Here is a 13,451-nt window from a genome sequence, read left to right on the forward strand (position 1 = left end):
AACTGTCAAAAAATCTATATCGAAAAGAAAGAAGTTTAAAATTATGACAAGCGAGGGATTATTTTTTTTTTTCTTTTTTCTCGCAGTTCTCATCGAGTTACGCGCTATTGAGAAGCCGGAAAAAGTAATAAAGCCGGTTCGTGTTAGCCTTCTCCTTTGAGTCGAAACCGGAGAAACTGAACAATCTCGTAGGTTATAAAGGGCCGTGATGGCGGGCGGGACAGGCACGGCTCAACCGTGGGAAATAAAGTAAGGAAAGTGGAATTCGAAAGACCGCAAGGGAGCGCAATATCTTTCCATCGAATTCGGTTGAAAACGGCGACGAGCTGTTCTTCCGGAAGAACTTGGAACACGAATACCGGTCCCTTTCATTTCCTCCACAGGGAGGAAGACCGTTTTAACGCCTCGAGATTATCTTCCTGAACGAACTTTTAACTGGCGTACAATGAGATTATAGCGGAACATTTCGATTAACTTCGAGTTTTAATTTTTTTTAATTCCCTATAAAAGATCACAGAGTCAATTCGTTATTCTTCTTTTATTATAATAGGCTATGTTTCGTATTTAAACATTTCATTGATTTATTCTTAGCAAGTTTCAAGAAATTATATGTTTGATGATTTGTTTCTCTTCATAATTTTCAATTTTCGAGGAGAAAAAAATGATAGTTTTTTATCGTCTGTAAATTTCAGCGTTAAAACGTTAACTGTTCTTGATAAAAATTCAAGATCATTTTAACTTCGATTCGAGAAATATGGGATCAATGAACGCGAAGCTTTTCCTGGTTCAAATTCATTTTATTCAAACTTTTTACGAGGATATATTTTTCCTCGGTTATTCTAGGATAAAAAAAAAAATTATAGCAAAAATATCGAATGAAAGTATCAAATCTCGCGTGCCTCGAAATCACGGAATATTACTATCCCGTATGAAAAATATTTTTATCCGTTCAATAAAAATTTTAACCTCGAGTTATCATAGATTATCATGTGGTATGCAAAATATTCGTATTTTTATTCGTTTTATGTATATATATATATATATTTTTTGTTAAAATGATTGGAAGTTTTAACGGCTTAGCGCAGGGCAACAATATAGCAGGTAGTAGTAGCAGCTTGGAAGTTTTCAATGTTGCTCGAAGTTTTTCGATTTTTAGAGGCAACGTTTTTTCCCTTAACGATTTTCGCGTAAAGTTTATGGTACAAAGTGTTTTGTATAGAGTTTAGAAGCTACCGTAGCCTCAATCTCAGTGCACCCCTGGGAAAAGGTTTTACAACTTCAAATTACTTTTACGTTATGAAAGTTACCGGTTTTCCCATGTTTAGATGTTCAGATTTAATATTTTACGGCACTTCTTTGGCAAAGTAGTTATTATATATAACTACTTTTCCCTTATAAATCGATTATTACGACTGTTCTCAATTTTTCCAAGAATTAATCCTCATGCCTTAATACTAACTCCTCCTATATATATATATATATACACTCGAGAATTTTTTTATCTTTCTATTAAAAAAAAATTTTCAAACTGAAGTGGATTACGTTTATTAAAAACAGTCATACTTTTTTTCGAGAAGTATCGAGAATATTTCTTTCTAAACAAACGTAACGTACAACGTATATTCTTTCTCAATTTAATCCAAGCTTGGAATATCAAAGGTGTCCATGCATTAAAGAGCGGATGGTAAATTAACACAATCGGACGAGTATTGCGCTTCGATCGAGAAATGGAGGAGCACGCGTGTTTCAATTTCGTTCGTGACGAATGGGCACGCGAATTATGCAAGAATCGTGGATATATGCGCCGACACACGCGCTCATTGGAGGGTGAAACGATGCTAGAAGCACGCAGCTGCCGAAGGCGATCAAATTAACGAGCATCACCTGCATTTCGTCCAGGCGAAATTGAATACCGACGAAAGAACGATTAAACGTGTAATTATCGTTCGACGTGATCGATCGTCTTCGTCCTCGATATAATGTAGTGAAATTAAGTGGATAATATTTTTGTTGAAAAAGTTGGTCGGAGATTTCGGAGGTTGAGATGGCTTCTAAAGTTTTAATTTGTCAAGACGAGTGAACGTTTCGCTCGTTTAAAATGTGCGAAATTAGTAGAATAGTTAGAAATGAGCAAGTATGAGTATTAGTTTAAACGAATGGTGATTGTATAAATGCCAGAAGCACGCTGAAGTAAGTAAACTAACGTCTATTACGTATGCAACCGACATAGCATTCATTAGGTTGAATAGCGTGGGGAAAGTGGTAATTGTAGAAAATGTTTAAGTAAGATAAATACAAAAATTTTGAGAACGGGTCTGGAAACTGAAATTAAGAGAAATAAAGTTCGTTGAAGTTTACTTTGCATTCTTTATTCGATATTTTTTTAAGAGTTTAACTCACGTTTCGATTAGGTTTACAACATTTGAGAGAGACATTGTAGTTTCCAGTCGTTCTTCGTAAAAGCAGTCAAGGTATGGATCTATATTTCGATCCAATTATTTAATTTAAATTAAATCTTATCACAAGAACATCTTATCAACGAGAAAAGAATTTTCGACAAGTTGATATTATTTATTTTATTCTGGAACCAATATTTTCAAATTATCTTTGCAAAAATTTATATACTTTCTTCTACGTTTTATCGAGGTAATGGTTCATAAACTGATGATGATAACGCGAAACTTTCATCTTAATTAACCAAGTACGGGTTGAACTTCTTTAAAAACACGCATTAAAAAGTTTTAAGACAGATTGGATTAGAAAACTTGTTTAAGAACATGTCGTTAATTCGTCGATTTTTGAAGTTTTTCGCATTCAAAATAATTATTATAGATGGGGGGGGATGATAAAATTTTTACCCCCTCCTCTCTCTTTCCTCCCTAAAAAAAGAAATGATGAATCGTTTTAGATAAACGTGATACAAATGATCGTTGCTACAAGTAACATCCAATTGTTCCATATCAGTTTTCACTTATATAGACACTTTGATAGTCATGAAACTTGATATCGAGAATCCCAGCTGGTGAAACACGACACAGATGACCCCTATGTAATGAAGCTCGATATCGACGACGAGGTTGTAACATGCGATACGAACAACCCCGGAAGTCGATACTAAAGACCTTGATCGTGAGGGTTATGACAATATGATTCGAAGATAGAGTCTCGTGTCAGGGATGATGGAGTCTTTGTTCGTACATTACATACGCTTCGATTATCACATAAAATGTCAATACTTTATATACTTACAGAGATTATTTTTATCATTAACTATAAAAATTGCTAGATTCGTTTAGATTCATTGATACAACTTTCATTCTAAAATATCATTATGATGCTTCGAACAAAGAATCTAGTTTTACTACTTTAGTTTTTCCTTAATATTCCTAGGGATACCTAGGATATTCTAGGTATACCTAAAGAACGAGATATGCAATCATTTGAATATTTTTATGACAAATAATTACTTACCATGAAATATTGAACGAAGCATATAAAAAATAATTGAAAATACTTGTATTTTAACTACAAGTTTTCGAAGTTTTAGATATCATATTGATTTTTCAGAATCGTATAATTTCCAGAAAGTACTTCGTAGAAAGTTTCGATCTCCAACGTTCAATTATAGATTTTTAAAGTTCTCTTCTGGTAGCGAGATTTATTGAACTCTAAAATGGCGGCTAGTCGAGCACCTAATGACTTCGAGATCGTTAATTCCGTTTCATCGCTTTAAACCCGTTTTATGAATACGAGGTTGCTCGTAACCTCGGCGAGAACTTCAATTCCACGATCTTGGAATTAAACTCTATTTGTTATTGGGACTCTTGAGGATTGCCGGTTCCAGATTCTGTTTTATTGTACTTGTCAACATTGTACCTTTGGTACTCCCAAAGTTGTCAGCATGAAGTATCCTATGCACAGTTACAAAGCATGTTTCCTATAGTTACATGGTATTGCAAGATTTTCTATAATGAAAATTGCAAATTTACCTAATATTATTATTTATCAATTACGAATTGAACGAAATAGTAAAATTTTATAAATGAAATTATTTGGTAAAATTCTTGTAAATATAAATCAAATTTATAATTTGGTCAAATTTTTTGTACTCTTTTCTCTTTTTCTTATATCAATGATAATAGCACAGAAAGTATTAATACATTCGTAGAATATCCTTGAAAAACTGATTCTAGAAAGCAAAACAAATTGGTGTTATACAAAGTAAGATAGCTTTATTTTTGTATTCGTTTTGTTTCCCTTTAGAATTAAATCTTCCTAAAAGAAAGCCTGCGAATACATTAACATCTCGTCAACAATCAGAGGTATTATAAAAACGACAGAGAAAATATTCAACGAGACTTATTTTACATGTCTCATCAGGCTAAAAAGAATGAACAATAAACAAGAATTAACATGCATTCAGAATTTTAACTTCTTCAAGCGAAAGAGAATAAATAAAATCGCTGTTCAATCTTTCCTTTCTTCCAAGAAAATAAATTTACACTCGAAATAAAAACTTCTTCGAGAATAAAAACAGAAAATCACTAATTGTTCCACACAGTAATTAATTGCAAGTTTCATTCGATCCCTCGGCTTCAACGTGTTCCATTAAAGACGAGGAATGAAATCTCATTCAAAATTTTATCCCTCGTTAATTACGCAGCCAACCCTCTATTCACACTCTTCACGCCGGATCTCTTATTTCACCTAAGTTTACCCTTGCTCCCTCTGGGGAAGTGCCGTGTAACCTTGGAGGGGGAATACATTTATGTGTATCGTCTTGGAAACTCGCGTACGGCCGCGTGTGCTCGCCCCTGATAAGGCCATTCTATTCGTCGACAAGCGAACGAGTTTCCTTCCACGCCCTTCTAGAAAGTGAAAAACTTTTCCACTGCAGCGCACTCGTTCCCCCAACTTCGCGATTGTTTCCATAGTAATTCGATTTTCCGTGTCTATTACACTAACGACGTGGCCGGTTTTCTCGGAAACTCGTTTCCTTTCCGTCTTTACAGCCGGATCGTTTTCTTTCTTCCTGTTCTCAAAATGGGATCGGAGCGAGAATTTTTGGCATCGATCCCATTTTGAAGATAAGTGATAATCGAAGAAATGAAAATTTTTATTTTCCACGAATTTGTTTCCTTAGATAAATCGTGTTTACGTTTTTATGATCAAAATTTGAAAAAAGTTGCTACAAAGAAGATCACAGTACTTTGATTTTTGTGATTTTGATTGGAGGAATGATCAATATTTTTTTTGGAGAGAGAGCTTGATAGTTTTATTCATTTTTGCGAAACGAAAGATTGAAATCTAATGTAACTTAAACGTTTCGCAATTTTTATTTTCTTAACGCCAGGAATTAATTATCTTTTCTTGTCTCAGAGATGAAATAAGGTTTTAAGAAAAGGAATCAAAGTTTCATCGTCAAAATTCACTAGAGTTAGATAATTATTACATTTAACGTTAACAGTGGAAAAGGTATTTCTTTCAAAACAATTATTTACTTTTGATGACTGGTAGGATTTAGCTTAATCCAAAGGATTTAGCTTAACGAAGCGCACTATAAAATGGACGTATAACAGGAACGCTCGCTATATATCGGCCGGATAGGAAAAGCGGATCGATTATTTTTTACAATCCTTGTCCCTATGTACACCATTTTTCGATGCGTCCATCAAAAATATTTTTTCAGATAAACATTATACTATGTTTGTTTTTTCGTTATATTTACGAATAAAGGAAATAGATATTTTTTTTTTTTTTTTTTAATAGAAACGCGTTAGATCTAAATAAAAAATTCTAAAATAAATATATATATTTGATATCCTTATTTAAACAATAACTATTTCAACATTCGCTGAAAAACAAAATTGTCAACAATAAAAATAAGCACGTTGCATTTAATTTTTTTGGATACATCGTTGCAATTAATAATAAAACACGAGATTATTTTTCTACCATATATATCATTGTGAAAGTTGAAAAAAATTTATTCTTCTAAAATTCCCCATTTTTTTAAAAATATAAAATAACGATATAGAAATACACAAAATGTTGAAATTTTAATTCTCTCTTTCTCTACTCATTTCGCAATTCCAAAAAAAAAAAAAAAATACCTATACACTTCCATTAAAATTAAGATTATCACGATTCCCTAGATTAAAACTCGAACATTTTCACAAACTACTACTAGATACACACTGGAGACACCTGTTACGTTATTAATTAAATCGTACAGTTTTACAACAGCGTGGTAATTGAATTGGATTACGCATAATTCCTGAAAATCGAATTTCTCCCCGCGATTTTAGTTTAATTCTCATTATCGCCGAATAATAGGGCCCCGGTGCCGATTTAATCAAACTGCGCGGCCTCGGTTCGAATAATTAAGAGTGTCGTTCATTTATCGCGACCGAGTAGAGACGACGGTTGTTCTGGGAGGGGAAGGGGTAGGGCGGTAAATTTGCGGGCAAGTTTAATTATATCGTTGTATCTCTCTGTAATAAAGCTTGGAGACGGGGGAGAGACGTGTAATCTGGTTTCTAAATTGTTTCAGGTGCTAAGCCGTTTCCTGGACTGGAAAACCTGCCTAGGTCGTTCTGGCATGAGCTCAGTTCACCTTTTACCGAGGTAAGTCGGCTGTATAATTGGAATGAGCAGTTGAAAATGTCTTTTCGAAAAGGGTGCGGGATACTTTTCGCCCCTGCTTTCCTACAGACAATAGGGGGAGGGGGAGGAAGGGAGGAGGAGGTGATCCCTTTGTGACGAGACGGCGAGACGAGACGCGGTTAAGACCTTCTCAAATATTTACGTAACTTTTAAGTCACAAAGCGTTCAAGTGATCTTGCCGCGAATTTAATAACCTTATATTTTTTTAAACGATATCCCTCCCGTTGCATTTTATCAAGGATTTTCCTATCCCGTTTATTATTAATCCCTCTAACGAGTTCTGAAAAAACTTGAAACTCGAGTATAGCAGAATGATGGTTATTACTGATGTGTAATCCAGTTTCCTTTTTCTTCTTCTTCTTTTTTTTTTTGGATATTGAGAATAAAATCTCTACGTGAGACGAAAGGAAAAGTGGAATTTTTTTGAAGTTTCTTTTCTTTCCTTTCCTTCTTTTTTGGAAAAATTAATTTATAAATGTTTTTTTTAAATCATCAAGCTGGATTGTTTTCAACTTAAGTTCTTATCTCCGTTCAGGTAACTTTGTTCTTGTATTGAGATTTCATCTCCTGTTGTTGCCTTTCAATTACAAACGTTCCTCTATGCGCGAAGAAAGAAATAGAGGTGGCCTGGTATTTTCTATCACGTTTGTTTCTCTTTTGATCCATACAGGTATACGAGGTGGAAAGTTTCGCAACAGAAACGGGCGGCACTCCAGAACCGAGGCCCTTTTTCGAAGATCCAGAGAGCAACATTACCGTGCAACTCGGTGCTCAAGTATACATGCACTGTAGAGTACAAAACTTGCAGGATACACTCAAGGTAAATTCTCATTTCTCTTCTTTTTCTCGACATTTCTTTCCATTGATCCCGCATTCTCCCGTGCAGCATCACTTGTATAATCTCGCGATGTATTCAGAGAGACGCTTTCTCGGACGTTTCTCCAAGAATTTAAAAAAAAAAAAAAGAAACGACGTTATCCGCGATATTTCAGGCAATATTCTCTCTCTCGTGCACTCTCTTTAAAACGTACGTTTTGTCGAAAAATCTTTCCTTTTGTCGAGAAATTTTTCTTTTTTCTTTTGTTATCAAACAAGGTTCCCTCCTTCTGATTTTTATATCAGAAGTGAAATATCACAACTCAATTACAGCTGTTGGAAAGATAGATTTCCCGTGTCTCTAACGATCCATTCGCGTGACAACTAATGAAACATTGCTCCATGCTGATTTTTCTTTTCTTTTCGCTTCATCTTTCTTCCTCTCTCTCATCGATTCGAAATCATATCATTCTCTATTAAAACATCCGCCCAGATCACGACCAAACCCGTTCAAATCCAATCTTTCTTCCCTCCCAAATAATCACGACCAATTTAATCGTCGCTTTACTTAGCCACCAATTCCATTTCCAACTTTTCCTCGAAACCCGACCGAGTCGTTTCCCGCACGATGGAAGGAGCAGCAATAACACAACCAACTATTCTCGAGGAATATGTTGCCTCGTTTCGTGAAGATCATCCGGGGTGTGTATATAAATCGGCGCAGGAGGCGCTTCGCGATAAATTTGCGCGGGACAACGAGTTTCCTCTTCCTTCTTCCACCCGTTATTTGAAACGGCGGAACGACGGGGTTCCATTCGAAGAGCATCGGTCGTCGATAAAAAGAAGCGCGGCAGGAAATAGCGGGAAACGTTTCCGTTCCGCTTATTGTGCGGGCCTTCCTCCTCCTTCCTCCTCCTCTTCCTCCTCCCCTTCGATAAATCGCGTGTCGAATCGCGACGATATCAACGCCTCGAAATATACGCCCAGTGTGTCTCGAAACGCGCCACTCTATCCATTTTCCTTGGGATTCAATCCTTTTAAGCGGGGGTGGATAGAGTGAAACAAGTTGCTTCTACAGGGAGAGGAGGGGAGGGAATCCGCATGCGCGCATGCAGTACGTGCGATTAGGTAGAAGTGGAAGTTTACCGAAGTGTCGTGGAACTTTGTTTGATTTGATGGGTGTTGTGCGTGGTTTTGCTCCAAGTTTATACTTTTAGACAATTTATCTCTCTTTTTTTTATCAATGATAAGTGTGTAGATAGACTCGAGTCTTCTTTTGGAAATTTTGCTTAATTAGATGTTTTTTCGTGATGAATTAGTGGTGAATTAATTAATATTCTTCGAGTATTTGTGAATAAGTGAAGATGCAATATTATTTAAAAAATATGTATAAATGCTATTATCACGATTTCATTGAAATATTAAGAAATTATTGATTTAAACTGTCTAGGGATCCCTAGATTAAGTTGGGATATTTTAGTTGTATGTTCTGGTATACAAAAGGATATGAAATATGCATTTTCAACTTTTCTTGTACGTAGAATGTAGTAGGAGGAATTGATATTTCATCGTAATTTATTCATTGCAATGATGAGATCATTAACGACGTTGGTGATTTCATAATGACGCTTTACGGCGTGAAACAGGAATTCACTTTCTCGTAAACTTTAAATTACAAGAAGAAGTTTGGTCGTTTTCCCTTTAAGTTAATAAGTTCAAGTTGTCGAGATGACTGCGGAAAAATCAAATTAACGCGATTATCCACAGTGTACGGATTATACAGGACGACCGTGGCCTTATAGAAGCGCGTCGACTAGTTAAAAAGTTAATAAATCCAAGATCCTGGCTTATTAACTCTGCCACTTCGTGGAGCGCGCCAAGAATCCGGGTAAACAGTTCTATCATGTCGTGAAAGGTGTTTTCAGTTAAAAAGCTTGGCAATTTAGACTTGCAATTATTAAATCTTCCTGCCGTGAAAGATATTTTTAAGCAAGGAATTAATCCACTTGAAATTGTTTATTTATTTATTTATTTAACAACTCGATACTCGAGATTATATACAAATTTTAATTATATCTTACGATGTAAGATAATATTCGTTAATTTCATAAAAATCAATAAATATATTCTTCGATCATTATTATTCCTTTTTTATATATAATCGACAACTTTAACGCGCTTCGTTACAGGTTCGATGTTTTGATTTGATTCAATTTATCGATTTCCAAAGAACAATTCATTTTATATCTCCAACACTGCGAAAACTCTTAAAGCCCTCTAATTATCAACCGCGCGAAAACTTCTCGAGCGTCTAAAATCAGGTTTGAAGTCTTTGGCCCGTCGGTGTTTCGTAGAGATACACCATCCACGCCGCTCGAAACTTCTTCTTCGGAAGGCTGTCAGTTGTCTTAAAGGATGCTAGCCCGACTCGACTTGAAACTTCATTAACAGCAACAAAAGACCACCCGTTCCTCTGCGGCGTCGATCGATGATTTCAATAATACCGATATTTCTCAACTTTTAAATTTCGAGGTTTTGATCGGTTCTCGATCCATTTGCATAGGAGATTAACTTTAAAATAATATTATATCAAGAATCTATATTTGATTACGAAAAGGATGAACAAATTGTATTTATTACAATTTGATAAATTCCAATGTACAATTAATTTCCTTTTATGATCTCCCAAAGATCTCATATTTAAAAAAATAATCTTCCCCAAATTTAAATCATGCTATTATTCAAACGTTTTCCATGCCTCTAAAAAAAACAAAAAGAAATGTTTGAACCACTTTAATTATTACACACTTACACAACCGAGATATATTTAATGCAAACTCCCAATTTCCAATTTATCGATCTTCTAAACCACACCACACCATTTGAAAAGCAAAAGAAGCAACTTCTCGATTCTTAATCAAACTAAAAAAATAGCCAATTTTCCAATAGATTCTTCTGACAATCGGCATTGTTGGATCGGTCCCTCCTCCATTTACATATTTCAGCAGTCGTGCCAACTCGAACCGAGGAACCAGAAGCAAAAAAGTAACTAGAAAAGTAACTAATTAAACCTCGGTCACTATAATTATCCGCGGTTATTCGATGCTTTGATTGATAAATTAAAAGTTTACTTTATATTAATTTCAATTCAAATCTTGCCATCGTCTTTAACGATGGGAAGAACCGCAGTTTCGTCGCTCGCGTTTCCAACGAAGCGAGCATCTCGACACTCGAGTCACCCCCTCTGTGATAGCTACTTTTCCACTTATAACCAGTACAGAAGAGAGAGGGGGGGGGGAGGCACTTTTGATGTCCTCTCGTCTAACAATCGCTGCAAGTTTGTACACGTGTAATTAGTTTAACGAGTAAGCTGGCATTAATTGCTCGCGAGCGAATCGCGCGAGAGGAGATCCGGTGAAATTGTTACGTGTCACGCTAACTGGCCGGAACGTTGGAGTTGGAATCTCTCTCTCTCTCTCTCTCTCTCTCTCTCTCTCGTTTACTTTCTCCTCATTAATTCCGCGGGCGAACTCTTGGAAAAATATTTTTCGAACGTGGATAACGGCAATGGGCAGGGTTGGATATCTGGATCCCGATATCGATGTCGAGCAGAGTTTAAATTTATTCGAATAATTTTCGAGGGAGAAGCGGCTTTTTATTTTTTTGATAATTGTTATTTCGAATTTGATGCGATATGTGAATGAGTTTGTTTTTATCCGATAGAAATGTAGAGAATCATTTTCTTGTTCAGTATAAAAGTTGTTTTTCTTGTGATCTTTGTATGAGTGATCAACTTCGATTTTTTTAATCTTGCAATCTTTAATAAATCGATCATTATCGAAGAAAAAAAAGAAAAGAATCACATAAGAATCCGAATTTAATTGACAATTAATACGAATGATACGAAGTCGAAGGAAAAGCTCTTTGAAATACATGAAAAAATAACATAGACTCTTCATTGTTTCTTCAAAATTTAATGACTATAATCAAGATATCCTCTCGTTTACCTTTTAATCATTTTTCAAGTATTAATGCACGACGCTTCCTGTTTAGTTATTCACCTCCTCAAAAATTCGAGGATCGAGGTATTTCGCTTTGATTATTCCTCTGGTGTCAAGAAAACGCCGCGCGAGTATCCTCTTCGAGGGTATAAATATTGCGTTGCCAGTTCTCGAACGAGAACGAGCAAGGGTGTGCTCTTTTTTTTCTTTCCTCCCTTTTTCTCCCTTCCTGTCCCACTTCACCCTCCTCCTTCCTCTCCTCCTCCTCCTCTTTTCTTCTTTTTCTTACGCTCGAACCGCGACGCAAGCGTCGGTTCAGAAAGCAAAAGCGATCCCACTCGAGGGTTCTCGAGAGAAAAGATACGAGACGCCGGAGAAACCGGAGTGAAAAAGAGAGAGAGAGAAAGAGAGAGACGAAGGGAGGCCGCGTCCCGGTTAAAGAGGATTCGGTATCTTTGTTTGCCGGCGGATTAATCCGAGCTCAAGGCCACTTTTACACGGAGCCGTCTCTGATCCTGTCTCATCCGCATGGGGACTGCCCCTCCTTTGGACTTTTTTCTTTTTTTTTTTCATATCTGCCACCCCGTTTACTTTTGGCCCGCTTCTCCTAGGATTTTCGAGGACTGCGTAGCTACGCTCATCCTGGTAAATTCCATCAGCGTGATGGGGGATTATTTGTTTTTGAGAATTTTGGATTCGGAATTTTTATCCTTTCCAACTGTTTCATCTAAAAATTGGAATTAATTAGTCGAGTAGATAGGTTGTTATAATATGTTTTGATAGAATTAGTCGGAAAATTATTGAAATTGTTTAACTTGTTCTGATCCTCATTTGGAATATGTTTATGTTTAGAAATTTGGAGAAAAGTTGAATGATTTGGAGGAGACATTTAATCTTAATATAATCTATATATTTTAACGCATAACAATTCTTCTATTTCGAATTAGAATTATTCGAGGATTCAAAAAAGCATTTAGAGAATTCAGGATCAATCAATTATCATTCAAAGGAGATTTTTCGTGGTTGGAAGATTTTGATATTGCGAGTTCCACGAGTATTTCATCATTGTAGAGGTCTATAATGCTTCTAAATCTCTCAAAAGATACCAGAATTCTCTATTCTGTGGAATCTTCGAGGTCAAAGACCTGCATAAAAATAGTTCACGAGTCAGAAGTTTCGAGAATATTTGATGCCAGCCTATATATCATCCTAAGCTTATCGACACTATCGGAATTTCCCGATAATTCTGAAAATTCCCATTTCCTATAATCATCAATACCTTGGAAATATCTAAAATCTTCTTTATTTATTAATATTATATTGCTTGACAATAATTGTACATCTCAGAAATGATAGATGTTTAAAAAAATTCTAAAAATTTATCAATATAATAATTTTCTAAAGATTTATTAACTTGTTAATAAATCTTTAACAAAATATTAATATATGAGATCCTTTTGTTAATATACAAAAATATCTTGATGAGATTTGTTTATTAAATTATGAACAATTTAAGTTGAATGAAGCGAAACTAGGATAAATAGAGGATGAATAGAGACACATATATATTTTTAGCCTCTAATGATTGATTTTTTAAAGATGTTCATCCTGTATTTTTATACAATATCTTATACAAAATAAAAGAAACATAAAGTATAGAAGTGCAGTTAGGATATCATTTCTCAAACGAAAGACGTTTCCAAATCGTGTATCAAACACACAAGTTTGAAAGTTATACGTGATTCAATGTTTATCCAACGCAATCTTAAGCTTAATTACACCTCGTTATTACCAATCATAATCCTGCGTAGTTGCAAATATCTGAAATGGGGGTTATATTTTAGGATACGACATTGTAATTACCGTAAGTAATCTCTGTCTAATCTTCTTGAGAGAGTTTGCCGAAACGGCAGTGCCTTAAGGCGATCTGTATCTGAACTATTATTCGATCTTCTGGTTTGATTAGAA

At 35.4% G+C, this 13,451-nt stretch overlaps 1 protein-coding gene across 3 annotated transcripts in view; it reads left to right on the top strand.

The window, feature by feature from the left end:
- The window catches only part of LOC409608 (peroxidasin), a 278,859-nt gene that overhangs the window by 76,210 nt on the left and 189,198 nt on the right, over positions 1-13,451 (top strand). For all 3 annotated transcript variants that reach the window (XM_026446245.1, XM_026446246.1, XM_026446244.1), the window contains exons 3-4: positions 6,554-6,627; positions 7,337-7,486. In XM_026446245.1, coding sequence (XP_026302030.1) covers positions 6,554-6,627; positions 7,337-7,486 — 224 coding nt within the window. The remainder of the gene's footprint in view (positions 1-6,553; positions 6,628-7,336; positions 7,487-13,451) is intronic.

Source organism: Apis mellifera, linkage group LG1 (assembly GCF_003254395.2).
Source record: "Apis mellifera strain DH4 linkage group LG1, Amel_HAv3.1, whole genome shotgun sequence".
Lineage (NCBI taxonomy): Eukaryota > Metazoa > Arthropoda > Insecta > Hymenoptera > Apidae > Apis > Apis mellifera.